This window comes from Myotis lucifugus, unplaced genomic scaffold (assembly GCF_000147115.1).
Source record: "Myotis lucifugus unplaced genomic scaffold, Myoluc2.0 scaffold_310, whole genome shotgun sequence".
NCBI lineage: Eukaryota > Metazoa > Chordata > Mammalia > Chiroptera > Vespertilionidae > Myotis > Myotis lucifugus.
In genome coordinates, this window is record NW_005871358.1 from 1087820 (window position 1) to 1103680 (window position 15861).

Below are 15861 nucleotides of genomic sequence, written 5' to 3' on the forward strand. Positions count from 1 at the left end.
TGGGTCCCTCTTCTCTCAGCCACCCCCTCTACTCTGCACTCTCACTCCTTGTGCTGCTGCTGCTGCTGCTGCTTCTTCTTCTCCTTCTCCTCCTCCTTCTTCTTCTTCTCCTTCTCCTTTGATGTGTGCCTTGCCCTCTTGCCTGTATCACTCTGAGTCTGAGCTGTCAGAGTCAGATGACTTCCTGTCTCTATGTTTCTTTTCCTAGAATTCTTCGTAGGGTCAGGCTTATCAAAATCTGCTGCCTTTGCCTCTACCTTCTCCTCATCCTCATCAGGTATCAGAGAGTATTTGGTCCCACCTGGTTGCATGAAACAATCCTTTGCAAAGTGGCCTTTACAGCCACACTTCTTGCAGGTAGTGTTCAGGACAGCCTCAAGGGTGATTTTCTGCCCAGTGTAATCATGGAAGGACCGTCTCCACCTCTCTTCTTGCTCAATGATAGCGTTGTTGGGGTCAAGGTCCTTCCCAGTCCTTTGATTGACAACTTTCATGGAGAGAGATACTTTTATCCTATCATTTTTCATCTCTCGGCCAATAAGCTTCACCCATACTTTGTCTCCAACATCTACTATCTCAGAGGGCTTATCCACACGACAGGATGACATGTGAGTTCGATGGACCAGACCTCTCCTTGGAAAATAGTGTAGAGAGCAGGCAAGTTCTCCATGGACTCGGGTCTTCCTGAATTCATCCTTAATGTTCTATGGCTCCTCCATATCTCTTCTGCTAAAGCTAACTCAAGTGTACCGAGGCCATCAGTCTGCTACTTAGTTTCTTGTTTTTTAATTGCTATCATTGGTATTCTTTTGCCAAGGGAAGGTTTTGGGGGGTGGGGGGTAAATGGATTCGGCCTCCGCTCTGGCCTCCGCGCGGCTGCATTGCGCGAAACGCCAAAACCCAGTTTTTCTAATCAGATTTCTCTCGCCTCACTCAAGGGATCAGAAGTAGGAGAGCCACTTGTTTCTTGAAGTTAAAGTCAACTTCTGTTGTCAGAATGAAACACTAGTAGGTGGTGAGAAAACATAGGCAGGTGATATACTCGCCTGTTTTTATGCTTAGAAATTGCTTACTTTTCATCTGAAATACTCTGGCATAAGAGCAAATCACAAGCAGGAAGGAGAGTGGCTGTAGAGGTTTCCAAGGTTGGTCTCCATGGCCTTGTGGGTTTATTCAGTGATATGTTTTATGGGAGGAAGGGTGTGTTATGTCTATAATTACCTACAAAGTCCCAGTTCACACCTGGTGTCCTGGTGTAATTGAATAGTACCCCCTTCCAATTTTAAAATTGTCACTGAAGATAAATTACAAGATTATTGTAGACCAGCAGTTCTCAATTGAGGGTGATTCTGCCTCCCTTAGGGAACACAGGGCACTGTCTGGAGGCATATTTGGTTGTCACAACTGGGGGGTTGCTATTGGCATCCAGTGGGCCAAGGCCAAGGATATAGTGCTCAAAACACTATGGGCCCCACCCCAGAGAATAACCTGGCCCCATATGTCAATAGTGCTGAGGCTGGGAATCCAAGCAGAACCTGAGGGACAGAGAAATGTCCCTTATGAGTTTGTCACACATCCATCAATGGGTTCTTTTTTCTCATTAGTAATGTTAAGGCTTCAGCCTAACAGTGGATTTAATTTGACAAGCTTTTGTTATTGTTTGCCAGATACAGTGCCTATAGAGGAAGAATTAATGGTTCCGGCCCTGAAAGGGACCCCAGTACAATGAAGGAGACAGGGCTGTGTCAATCAACAGATACAACACAACATGGTAGATGCCAAGATAAGGTAGGTTCATGCTGGGGAGGGATGGCCTGACTCTGGTACTGTGATGGAAGTGGGCAGTCCTGGGAGGTGAAAGTTGAGCTGTATTAAAAGAAGAGTCAAAGTTCACCCAACAAAGTGATGGTTGGCATTCCTGGCAGGGAAACAGCCAATGCAAATGCTTGGAAATGATACCACAGGGCCCATTAGGGGATGATAGTCTACTCCTGGGCACATCTGTGCCAGGTACTCCTCAAAGCACATGGAATCCCACTGTGATGCGTATAATTTATTTAAGACATCAGCATAGACAGTTGTTCTGGGCTGAGCTGTGTCCTCATGAATCTACATGTTGAAATCCTAAGCCCCAGTACCCCAGGGTGTGACCAAGGAGCAAACTGGGCTGAAGATGTGATTTGGTAGCCTGTACTGTGTGAAGTCTTGTGCTCTCTACATATTGTGAATTGCAGAGGAATCCCATGACAATGCAAGTGTGAAATTATGTGATTGGAGGTTGGCTCCCCTCCTCTGCCTGGTCCATTCACAAATAGAGGCAGATTCAAGTACTTATCTTCTTGAGGGAGGAAAGTGATAGGAACTGATTGTCTCATGAGATTGTCTCAGATCAGAATGCGGTTTGTTGTCTATGTTTTACTTTGGGAATTTTGATGGACAGTACAGACAACTGTATCCATATTTACATAATTGGATTTCAAGACCCCATTTATCTTGCTATAGCAGTTTTAGCTAAGTATTCTTGCAAAATTGAAAAATTAAAGGTTTTCATGCCAACAACTCAATTTTGGGTTTCTCTTGGAAAAAAAATCAGAGAGTCTTGGCAGTTACAAACTAGTCACAGGGATGTAAAGTCCAGCATAAGGAATGTAGTCAATAATGTTATAATAACTAGGTATGGTCAGGTGAATACTAGACTTACCAGGGGGATCACTTTGTAAGTTATGTAAAAGTCTAACCACTATGCTGTACACCTAAAACTAATATAATCCTGAATGTTAACTGTAGTTGAAAAAAAAAGTTAAAAAAGTGACTAGATAATGTGAATCAAATAAAGCTGAATTCATTTCTAACTGCCTTTCACCCCTCCTCCCCAAAAAAGTCAGAGTCTGGTAACACTGGGACAATTAATAGTAACAATCTACTCCTTTGTATGCAGATGCTGTAGGCAGCCTGACTTTATTCCCTTGGCACTCTTGGTTTCTTTATATGCTGATGGATTTTACTCAGGCAGCTGAGACTCTGCCTGGGAGCTTTCCGTGAGAGAATGTGTTTGGTCTGCACTCAGGGCAGAATGGAAGGGTCTGGAAATGAACTCCCCAGGGGGGTCCTCAACCAGTGATGAATCAGCGCAGTTAGATAAATGGCCCAACTCCTTCTCCTTTAGTGGAATAACTCAGTGGGATTGAGCTCCAGTTACCACCAGCAGTAACCTGTTCACTAACATAACAATCCCTGTATTGGCTGCCTTTTCTCCCCTCACTTCCTCTCTCCACAACTTGGGTAGTTAATTTTATGTTAACGTGGCAAGTTCATGGTACACAGATATTTGGTCAAACATCAGTCTGGATGTTGCTATGAAGGTATTTTTTAGATGAGATTAATATCTATCTATCTATCTATCTATCTATCTATCTATCTATCCATCTATCTATCTATCTGCATCCTTTAAAAATTTTTGCTTTTGCTTGAATTCTTATAGTATTCTTATAGTTATTTTATTTTAAAATTATATTTATTGGGGTGACATTGGTTAATAAGATTATATAGGTTTCAAGTGTACATTTCTATGATACATGATCTATATATTGCAATGTGTGCCCACCACCCAAAGTCAAATCATCTTCTGTCACCATATATTTGGCCCCCTTTACCTTTTACTGTCCCCCACCCCCTTTCTCTCTGGTAACCACGGTACTGTTGTCTGTGTCTGTGAGTTTCAGTTTTATATCCTACATATGAGTGAAATTATATGGCTCTTACCTTTTTCTGACTGACTTGTTTTGCTTAGCATAATATTTTTAAGGTCCATCCATGGATAAAGAAGATGTGATACATGTATACAATGGAATACTACTCAGCCATGAGAAGAGTTGAAATACTGCTATTTGTGACAGCATGAATAGATCTTGAGATTAAAGCTTAAATAGTTAGGCTTGAGTAAAGCAGATTATCCTCCATCTTATGGGTGGGCCTCATCCAATCAGTTGAAGGTCTTAAGGAAAAGACTGACCTCCCCTGAGGAAGAGGGATTTGTCTTCAGACTGTCTCTGGACTTGAGCTACAACATCAGCTCTTCCCTGGCTATATTTTAGACTTGCCAGCCTCCACAGTAACATGAGGCAATTCCTTGAGATCTGTCTCTGTCTCTCTTCACACACATGCTATTGGTTTCTAGAAACTGCTTCTGGGTAAACCCAAACTGAGACGTGGATGGAACAGCCCCCAAATTACAAAGAAGTCTATTCCATGCAGAAGAACAAAAAGCTTCCGCTTTGGGAAGATGTCTTTTTTTTAGGATAAGACTCAACTGACACAATTTTAGGGTAACGAACCCATCAAGTAGGAACTTATTGGGGAATGTTTCCTTATGACTCACACAGAGATATTGCTGTGTGTTTCTTAGGGATTCTGAATGCAGCCACCACATGTACCTTGTAGGTTTCCTTGGATGATGTCATTGCAATGGATGTCCAGTGAGTTCATTTGGGCGTTCAAGTTGAAGATGTTTCTTTCCTTGGAGCAATTGTCTGTAACAACTCGAGTTTCAACAGCTGGTAAGAAAAGTGCCAGGCAAGCTTACTGTTATTATAAGTTTTAAAAAATGTGCACAGCAACAAAAACAGGCCACATTTACTGAATGTGCAGGGCAGTGATGGCGAACCTTTTGAGCTCAGCGTGTCAGCAATTTTGAAAAACCCAAACTTAACTCTGGTGCCGTGTCACATATAGAAATTTTTTGATATTTGCAACCATAGTAAAACAAAGACTTATATTTTTGATATTTATTTTATATATTTAAATGCCATTTAACAAAGAAAAATCAACCAAAAATATGAGTTCGCGTGTCATAGGTTTGCCATCACTGGTGTAGGGGATGCCAGGCACTGGGCTAAGAGCCTGATACATTGTCATCTTATGACAGCATCATATAACCCCATGAAGGACCATTATTTAGATGAGGAAAATGAGGTTCAGAATTAGGGGTCCTCTCCAAGTCTTAAGGTTATGATGGGGGTGTAGGTAAATGCGGTACTCAAATCCTCCCACAATCACATCAAAAGCACTACTAAACTACTGACAATTATCATTCAGAACCACCTGAAATGTAGCTAAACAGAACTCCTATAACTAAGGATTTAAGGAATAAGCCACATTGAGGGGCTGGTAGGAGGGGTAGAGATGTGGAATGGGCTGGTCCCACACCCACGTGTGGTGGATAAAAATCAGGAGGGGTATCTCGGTTGCAGAGGTCACCCCTGAGAACCCCAAAACAGGCTCCTCATTTCAGGGATCCAGTGCTTTGAAGAGAAGTTTCCATAACTTCTGGTTGTAAAAATCAGCAGGGATTGTGCCTGAGTAAGACCGAGGGCTTCTGGAGTCCCAGGCAGTTCCTCTTAAAGGACCTGTGCATGGACTTACTCAGACTCACTCATTCTGAGCTCCAGAACTGGGGCAGCAGCTTGAAAGGCACCAGGGACATACAAAGAGGAACTGAAGTGTCTGGCATCCGGGTGAGCTGGAGGGGCAGTGTTCTCCCAGACAGAAGTGTTGGCAGAGGCCATGGCTCCTTTTCTGAGCCCTCTCCTCACAGAGCCAGCAGGCAGGCACCATATCTGAGTCTTCATAAATCTGGCTATCACTGTTCACCCTGCCCTGGTGATTCCCTGAGACCTTGCCTCATCACTTGTGGGCCCACCCAAGGTGTTTCCAGTGGCTTTTCCATACAAATGGCCTGTCTTGGTTCATGCTTTAGACTTTCCTGAGATCTCCCAAATAAGCAGCATCTGGTCTCAGCATTATATGCATTATTATAATCCCATTTTACAGATGAAGAGACTGAAGCTCACTGAGGTGAGGGCACTGGTTACCTGATTAAACAATTAGAACCTGGCCAAATCAGGAAAGATGAGAATTATTTGTAATTTGGAAAATGGTTCAATTGATAATGAAAGTGTCCAGATTTCAGTTTCCCAAGATGGTTAGGTACTAGATTTTCTTTTAACATTTAAATGTATTTTCATTATTATTATTTTTATAGAGCATAAAGTATTTTATCAGCTAAGTTGGTAAAACAAAAATGGTTTGTTATGCATACACCAATCCTTTGATATCCCTGAGCTGAATAAAACACAACAAATATTTCTGGAGGTCCATATAGTGATTTAAATCAAAAGTCTAAAGTGTTTTCTCCCCTTGACCTAACAACTCCTCCTTTATGAATTCATCCTAAGAAAATATCAAAAAATACAAACAGATAAATTTTTAGTGGTCTTTATCACAGGATTGTTTGGCAAAACCCCACATTTCCCAGAATAGGAAAATAAATTATGGCACACTCATACAATGCAACTCTATAAGTCACTGAAGACAATAATGTAGGTAATGATGCTGTCTGCAGTTTTCATGGAAAGATGTTAATGAGATAATGAGTGAAAAAAACAGGTTTTGTGGAACTGTATGTAAAAGATAGCATACACAACAGATATGTGTCCTCCTCATCACACATGTACCTAACTAACTATAGGATTGGAAGACTGGGATATGGGCAGATTTGGTTGGTCTAAATTAGTTTTGTTGATGTATTTTCCTAATTAAAAATTTAATACTTGGTTTTGCTGTGGTATTTTATTTTTAAAAAGAAAAATTGTATATATTTAAGGTTTACAGTATGATAATTTTACACATATAAACCTAGTGAAATGACAACCATAGTCAAGCTAATTAACATGTCATGTCACATGGTTGTGTAATATGTGTGACAAGTGCAATAAAAGGATTTTCATTTAAAAAATATCTCATAAGATGTTCCTTCTACATGTGTTATTAGGTTATGTAGGCACAAGATTTAAAAAGTACTTTTTAAGCCCAAATCCCAGACCCAGGATTGGAAACCACTGAGAATCTTTTTTTTTAGCAGTTCTATGGAGGTGTAATTAATTGGTTGTACATTAGAGTGTACAATTTGATTAGTTTTATTGGCGTATACACCTGTAAAACCACCACCACAATCAAGGTAGTAAGCATCTCCATGACCCACAAGTTTCCCCAAATTTTCTCATGCCTCCTTTTCATCCCTCCACTCTCCCCTCCCTGTCACTATAGATTAGTTTGCAAATTTACAGCATTTTATATAAATTGGCTCATGCAATGTATTTATTTATTTTCTAACTGCTTAATACAGACCCCAACTAGTAACCAGAAACCCCCCACCCCACTCCATGAGCATCAGGTCTTATTGTCTCCTTACCCACAGTATTGTTTTGAAGTTTCTGGATTTCTTGGTCTGGGGCGTTCAAGGCAGTTTCTAGAACATTGGATTCCATAGTCTGGAGAATAGATGTGGCCTTGGATGCAACTTCTCTCTCCTCTCCTGATTCCCACAGAGTCGTGTTGGTGCGAAGTGACTCAAAATTTTCAACAACTCGTTGTAGCTTTAAATATATAAACAACAACAATAACAATAATAATCCACTCTGATAGGTCCCCACAACCCCAAGGGACAGTAGAAAGCATGAGAAAGCAAGTTCTGGAACCAGAGGACCCAGTTAAAATCCTGACTCCACCATTCACTGGCTGTGTGACCCTGGGAAAGTCACTCAATTGCTCTGTGCCTCAGTTTCCCCACTTTAGGATGGGGACAGTAATAGGACCCTATGGAGTTTTTGGCAAAGTTAAATGAGTTAGAAGATGCTACATGTCTGTGCCTGGTAAATACAGGACAAGGGTTAATTATCACGAACCTCTTTTACCAATAGGGAAGTGGTGTGTTTGCTCGAAATAGACCAGGTTCTCAACCTGGGCAATTTTGAGCCCCTGGGGCAAGCATGTCAAACTTGCGACCCACAATGAATATTTTTGCGGCCAGCCAATATAACGGTTTGTTAGAAATGTTTTAATAAAAATTTTGTTACTTAATTTTTACAATATCCTCTTATACATAATTAGTAATAACAAACTACAACACTAATGACCAAGTACTATAATTGTGTTGCATTCATTACCCTTACGCCCCTTATGCGCAGGCACACCATTTCTCTACACCAATACCAGCAGCTAATATTTTAGCATCTGATTGCCATGTCATTAGTCTTATACTGACTTGTTTGGTGTGCGCAACAGTGTAGAGAGTGCCTGGGAAGGCACATTGAACATTTCTTTAATTATTGTCAGCTGAGTCCAGTGGTGTTGGCAGAGCCACATCCTGGAAATGCACCATGCAAGAGGCAGGTACGTTGTCAGCCTGACCTTTAGCTCAGGTGCCAGCGGGTGGGTTTCATTATCTAAGCTCAGCCAGGCCCAAGGAATGGACTCAATTATCCGGGCTTAGCCAGGAGTGACTATTACAAAAAAGCCACAAGAATGAAAAATTACAGCTTGATCTTTAACCATGACTATAGCTTGATCTTTAATCATGATTTCACATAATTTCCTTTGTTTTAAAATCTAGTAAAACTTCTTGGAATTATACTGTATATAATAACTGCCCTGCACCAGCTCTGGGTCACTGTCTCTCCATCAGAGGGCCAGCCGTCCCACCCGGTCCCAGCTTTCTCTACTGTCTCTGTGTCTGTCTCTTTCATTTTCTCAATCCCCCGTCGCCCCTACTCAGGACTCCTGTCTGCTCTCTAGCCACACTGGACGTGGTAAAGAGAGAAATACTTTATACAGCAGGAAATATTTCTCTTTTGGAGAGCAAGAAAAATAGGTTTATTTGCATTATGCTTATTAATTTGTGCAGTTATTCAGTGTCTGGTAAGTTAATGTTCAAGAAAAAATATTAATTTTTATTAAATGTTTTATTATTTTATGTTAAAGATTACTCATTTATTTCAGCCCTTTGTATTCAGCATGTCTCTATCGAAAGAAACCCACGTTTCTATGAAAATGGAAGCTTTTGCTTTTAGGCGGCCCACATAAACTTAAACCTTGTTTATTTTGCCCGTGTTAGCCTTTGAGTTTCACATGCTTGCCCTGGGGCCATTTGGTAAAATCTGGAGATATTTATGGATGTCACCACTGAGGGATGCTCCTAATATCCAGCGGGTGGAGGCCAGAGATACTGCTCCACATCCTCTAATGTATGGGAAAACCCCCACAACAAAGAATGTTCCAGTCTCGAATATTATCTACACTAATAAAAGACAAACATGCAAATTGACCATACCTTTGCTATGCCTTAAGCCACGCCCACCAGCCAATCAGAGCGACTATATGCAAATTAAACCAACCAAGATGGCGGCCAGCAGCCAAGGAGCTGGAGCAAGCAGGAGGCTTGGTTGTCTCAATGATGGAGGAAGCCAAGCTTCCCGCTTGCCGCGGTGGGCTCAGAGCTCCACTCAAAGCAACAAAGTTTCAATTATAGAAGATAAATAAACCCCAGATACCTGCTTTCAGCCGGCCGTGGCCACGGAGCTGGAGCGAGCAGGAGGCTTCCTTCCCGCCACCCTGGCTGGCTCTGAGCTCCTCTCAAGGCTACAAAGTTTCAATTATAGAATGTAAATAAATCCCAGAATAAAAAAAAAAAAGAAAAAAAGGAGAAGCTGGGAGCTTCCATCACCCGGGGGCTTGGCCAGCCTGAAAATGGCCCTCAGCCCCTCACCCAGACTGGCCAGGCACCACAGTGTGGACCCCCCACCCTAAAGGGGGTGTGGCCAGCCTGAAAACAGCCATCAGCCCCTTAACCAGGCTGGCCAACCCTCCATGGGGTGAGGGTCCCCACTAGGGGGGGCTTGACCAGCCTGCAAATAGCCATCAGCCCCTCACTCAGGCTGGCCAGGCACCCCAGTGGGACCCCACCCTGATCCGGGACACCCTTCAGGGCAAACCAGCCGGCCACCACCCATGCACTAGGCCTCTATCCTATATAATAAAAGGGTAATATGCAAACTGACCCTAACAGCAGAAAGACTGGGAATGACTGGTCACTATGACACACACTGACCACCAGGGGGCAGACACTCAATGCAGGAGCTGCCCTCTGGTGGTCAGGGCGCTCTCACATGGGAGGAGCTCTGCTCAGCCATAAGCCAGGCTGATGGCTGCCAGTACAGTGGTGGTGGTGGGAGCCTCTCCTGCCACAGTCTCCCACCATAAACACATGGGAAAGGGGATATTAACTCAGATGGAGGTTGTTTAGGGAGGCCCTCCAGAAGTATGTGATACCTGAATGGAGTCTTGGGCAAAGAAGAGTGACAAAGAGCCAGCCAGGTTATGAACTGGGAAAAGAAATTTCAGGTAGAGAGGATAGCATGTACCTGGAGGCCTGGAGACTGGGAGGGCAAGGCATGAACACTCCCTCTGCAGTAGGGCAGGGTGAGGGCAGAAGAAGGAATGAGCCTATTCTACTCAACTAGACATTCTCAGAGACATGAATTATTTAACCAAGATATTAAAATTCAGAGTTGATTTACAGACACTAAATGATTACTACCTAATAGGTACTTTCTTGGTATCTCTCTCTTTTTTAGCTATCTTACAGTATCCATTTTCCCTTCTTCCTTTTAGTAACTGAATGAATCCCACAAATTTCACCTGGGTCATGCTGCCTGGCTACAGGCCATATTGTTCCAACCTCCCTTGCAGTTAGGTTTGGACATATGTGCAATTTCTGGGTTGCCACATTAATACACGTCTCTAAGCCCTGGCCAGTGTGACTCAGTTGGTTGGAGTGTCGTCTCGTACACTGAAAGGTGGTAAGTTTGATTCCTGGTCAGGGCATATGCCCAATTTGTGGGTTTGATTCCTGATCGGGGTGCATATGGGAGGCAGCCAATGGATGTTTCTCTTGCACATTGATATCTCTCTCTCTCTCTCCCTCTCTCCCTAAAATCAATGAAGAAAAAAAAAGACATGTCTCTAAAAAAAGGGAACCCTAATGCACTGTTGGTAGGATTGTAAATTGGTGCAGCCACTATGGACTACAGTATGGAGATTTATCAAAAAAATTAAAAATAAAGTACCATATGACCCAGCAATTCTACTTCTGGGCATTTATCTGACAAAATCCCAAACACTAATTTGAAAAGACATATGTACCCCTATGTTCATTACAGCATTATTTTCAATAGCCAAGATGTGAAAGCAACACAAATACCCATCAATAGATGATTAGGTAAAAAAGATGTAGTACATATATACAATGGAATATAACTCAGCCATATAAAGAATGGAATCTTCCCATTTGCAACAGCATGGATGAACCCACAATGTATTATTATAAGTGAAATAAGCTAGGCAGAGAAAAACGAACACCATATGATTTCACTTATATGTGGAATTTAACGAATAAAATAGCCCTGGCCAGGTAGCTCAGTTGGTTAGAGCATCATCCCAGTACGTCAAGGTTACAGGTTTGATCCTTGGTCAGGGCACATACAAGATCAACCAATAAATGCATAAATAAGTGGAACAACAAATCTCTCTCTCTCTCAAATCATTTAAAAGTTTAATAAAAAATAGGAAACCAAGATGGCGGCATAGGTTAACGCCGGAGTTTGCTGCCTCGACACCACTTCAAAAATACACTAAAGACGGAACCGGACATCATCCAGAACCACAGGAAGGCTGGCTGAGTGGAAGTTCTACAACTAGGAGGAACCGAGAATCAGAGGAGGCGCAGTGCTGAAGTAAAATACTAAGGTGCGGAGTGCGTGCAGCGCAGGCTCGTGGCTGAGGGCGTGGTTGTCTGTTTCAATCCGGAGGGAGCCTCAGACTCTGAGCTCCAGATCCGGGCGAGTCTCTAGGGACCCAGACTCAAACGGGAGAAGCAGGAATGTCTGGCTTCGGTCCCTCCGAGGTTTGCAGCTGTTGCTGGGACAGAGAGGCAGAGCCCCTGGGGACGGACTGAGAGCAGCCATAACTGCTCCCTCCTCCACCCTGTTGATCCCATGGGACCCGCCCCGCCCAAGCCCTGCAGGGAGACTTTTGCTGGATAGCCTCAGGCAAAGGCTAGATTAGCACCTCCCTAGAGGACACAAGTTCTTCCACTGCAGACACAGCTGATTATCACAGCCAGTTGGCCTGGAGGTCAAATCCCTCTAGTATTAACTACAACAATCAAGGCTTAACTACAACAAGACTGTGCACAAAGACCACTAGGGGGTGTACCAAGAAAGCGTAAAAAATGCGGAGACAAAGAAACAGGACAAAACTATCAAGGGAGGATATTGAGTTCAGAACCACACTTTTGAGGTCTCTCAAGAGGCTTCTAGAGTCTGTCGATAAACTTGATGAGATGTACAGGAAATCTAATGAGACCCTCGATGGTGTGATAAAGGACCATCTAGAAAGTAAGCATACACTGACTGAAATAAAGAATATTATACAGACTCCCAACAGCAGACCAGAGGAGCGCAAGAATCAAGTCAAAGATTTGAAATGCGAAGAAGCGAGAAACACCCAACCGGAAAAGCAAAATGAAAAAAGAACCCAAAAATACGAAGATAGTGTAAGGAGCCTCTGGGACAGCTTCAAACGTACCAACATCAGAATTATAGGGGTACCAGAAGATGAGAGAGAGCAAGATATTGAAAACCTATTTGAAGAAATAATGACAGAAAACTTCCCCTACCTGGTGAAAGAAATAGACTTACAGGTCCAGGAAGCGCAGAGAACCCCAAACAAAAGGAATCCAAAGAGGACCACACCAAGACACATCATAATTAAAATGCCAAGAGCAAAAGACAAAGAGAGAATCTTAAAAGCAGCAAGAGAAAGAAACTCAGTTACCTACAAGGGAATACCCATACGACTGTCAGCTGATTTCTCAACAGAAACTTTGCAGGCCAGAAGGGAGTGGCAAGAAATATTCAAAGTGATGAATACCAAGAACCTACAACCAAGATTACTTTATCCAGCAAAGCTATCATTCAGAATTGAAGGTCAGATAAAGAGCTTCACAGATAAGGAAAAGCTAAAGGAGTTCATCACCACCAAACCAGTATTATATGAAATGCTGAAAGGTATCCTTTAAGAAGAGGAAGAAGAAGAAAAGGGTAAAGATACAAATTATGAACAACAAATATGCATCTATCAACAAGTGAATCTAAGAATCAAGTGAATAAATAACCTGATGTACAGAATGAACTGGTGATTATAATAGAATCAGGGACATAGAAAGGGAACGGACTGACTATTCTTGGGGGGAAAAGGGGTGTGGGAGATACGGGAAGAGACTGGACAAAAATCGTGCACCTATGGATGAGGACAGTGGGTGGGGAGTGAGGGCGGAGGGTGGGGTGGGAGCTGGAAGGAGGGGAGTTATGGGGGGGAAAAAAGAGGAACAAATGTAATAATCTGAACAATAAAGATTTAATTAAAAAAAAAGAAATAGTCACAGGGATGTAATGTACAGCAGAGGGAATATAGTCAATAATCTATACTAATAAAAGGGTAATATGCTAATTAGACCAGACATCTTCCAGACAGCCTTCCAGATGTCCTTCTGGACAAAGCCACGGTGGTGGGAGCCGAGGCAGAGGTGGTTAGGGGCGATCAGGCCGGCAGAGGAGAGCAGTTAGGGGCGATCAGCCTGGCAGGGGAGAGCAGTTAGGGACGATCAGGCAGGCAGGCAGAGTGGTTAGGAGCCAGCAGTCCTGGATTTCGAGAGGGATGTCCGACTGCCATCCATAGGAGGTATCCAGAGCATTCAGAGAGAAATACCACCTATGGATACCATCGAGATCAGGCCTAAATTAGCAGTCAGACATCCCACAAGGGGTCCCGAATTGGAGAGGGTGCAGGCCAGGCTGAGGGACCCCCTACATCCCTGTGCATGAATTTTGTGCATTGGGTCTCTAGTGTTGTACTAACTATGTATGGTGTCAGATGGGTACTAGGCTTATCAGGATGAGTACTTCATAAGTTACATAAATGTCTAATCACTATGTTGTACACCTGAAACTAATATAATACTGTATGTCAACAGTTATTGAAAAATTAGAGAAAGAAATGTCTCTAAGATATGATCACATCCTTATTAGCACATCATAGAGTGATCTTATAGATGCATCCCCCCTCCACTCTCTCCCTTCACTCTGCCCTCCAGACAATGTGCCCTGGACTCCCCCTCCCCTCTCCCTATGAATGCAACATTGCAGCAACCCATGTTTGACCATGCAGTTGAGGACAAGATGCCAGGGGTGGGAAAGAATGTGGGCACTCTTAATGGCCTCACAGAGCAGAATCCCATCGCCAGCCTAGACTGTTCACCTCTGGACTGTTAACTCAGGAAGTAATAAAAAGCTATCTTTTAAAAGCCATTGAATAATTGGGCCTCTGTTGCCGCAGCTCAGCATACCCTAATACAGTCTTATTTAGTTTGTTTTTCTTGGTCTGGGATAAATCCTATCTTTACGGGGCAGTACACACACACACACACACACACACACACACACACACACACTATCTATCACTATAGTAAGATATATAGTGACATACATATAGTGATAAACATGGTGGTATATAGTTGACTCTCAAACAACATGGTTTGAATTGAATGGATCTACTTAGATGTGAATTTTTTCAATAAATACCATAAATGTGTTTTCTCTTCCTTATGATTTTCTTAATAACATTTCTAGCTTATTTTATTGTAAGAATACAGTGTATGATACATGTAATATATAAAATATGTGTTAATCAACTATTTATGTTATCAGTAAGACTTCTGGTCAACAGTAGGCTATTAGTAGCTGAGTTTTTGGGGGTTTTCAACTGCATGGGGGAGGTCAGTATCCATATTCAAAGGTCAACTATAATATATGTATATCTCATAATTATACATAATATAAATTGTCTAGCGATATTATATTATAATGAACTTACATTATAATTAGCTTACATTAAAATTACATACATTACATATTAAAATATATTATATATTGCATATGATGCATCAATATATGATCTATAATATGTAGTACACATGTAATATCTAGTACCCATCGCCATTTGCTAATTTTTGGCTTTGTAAGTATTTGTTACCAGGCTAGGTTCCAGGACTCAGCTTCCACTCACCTCTTTATTGCCTTTGGTTGTGCTTGAGGAGGTGATATCTGCAAAAGACATCATGGGAAGTTACTGTGGGGATGAGAGTGAAAGGATGGAGAGGTGGGCAGGTAAGGTGAATAACTTGAATGGAGAATGTCTGAAGTCAAACTAATTATGTTCATTGACAAGCTTCTTTGCTGTTTGGGGGATCAGAGTCCAAGTTCCTTGTTACAGTGTAGAGCAGTGTTTTTCCACTGGGGGTGATTTTGCCCTCAGGGGACACTGATAATGGCTGGAGACATTTTTGGTGGGTACAGTTTGGAACAGGGGATGCTACTGGAATCTGATGATTTGGAGGCCTGGGATGCTGCTCAACACCCTACAATGCACAGGACAGCTCCTGATCACAAAAAAGTATTGGATCTTAAATGCCAAAGTTGCTGTTAATAGAGCTACACTGGCATAGAGGAAGCAGAAAAATGTAAACTCCAAACTCTTTAAGTCAGTCTTGGCTGGACATTATAACTGAGGAAACAGAAAATTAAATACCTCAGGTTTTAAAAAAATTCTTTAGTATTTAAAGTATTACATATGTCTCCTTTTTTCCCCATTGACCTCTCCATGGCTATTCACCCCCCCCCCCAGCACATGGCCTCACCCCCCTACTGTCTGTATCCATGGGTTCTGCTTACATGCATGGGTTTAAAATTCAGCCTGGCTGGGAATTAGAACGGACACAGGAGTGTCCATTTTTTATTATCAGCTGTTAATGGGACCTTGTGTGTGGTTAATTGCGCATTGTGAGGGACACCCATATCTGCTTTAGAAAGATGAGGAAAGGCTATAAAATGTTTATATCTGTTACCATCA

The 15861-nt window shown here is 42.3% G+C and overlaps 1 protein-coding gene and 1 pseudogene across 3 annotated transcripts in view; both read right to left on the minus strand.

Annotated features, from left to right (window-relative positions):
• The window catches only part of ADGRE3 (adhesion G protein-coupled receptor E3), a 65775-nt gene that overhangs the window by 29038 nt on the left and 20876 nt on the right, over nt 1–15861 (minus strand). For all 3 annotated transcript variants that reach the window (XM_023763953.1, XM_014465765.2, XM_023763954.1), the window contains 3 exons: nt 15019–15056; nt 7250–7433; nt 4434–4553 (listed from right to left, as the gene is read on the minus strand). In XM_023763953.1, coding sequence (XP_023619721.1) covers nt 4434–4553; nt 7250–7433; nt 15019–15056 — 342 coding nt within the window. The remainder of the gene's footprint in view (nt 1–4433; nt 4554–7249; nt 7434–15018; nt 15057–15861) is intronic.
• On the minus strand, nt 42–746 carry LOC111828248 (annotated as a pseudogene).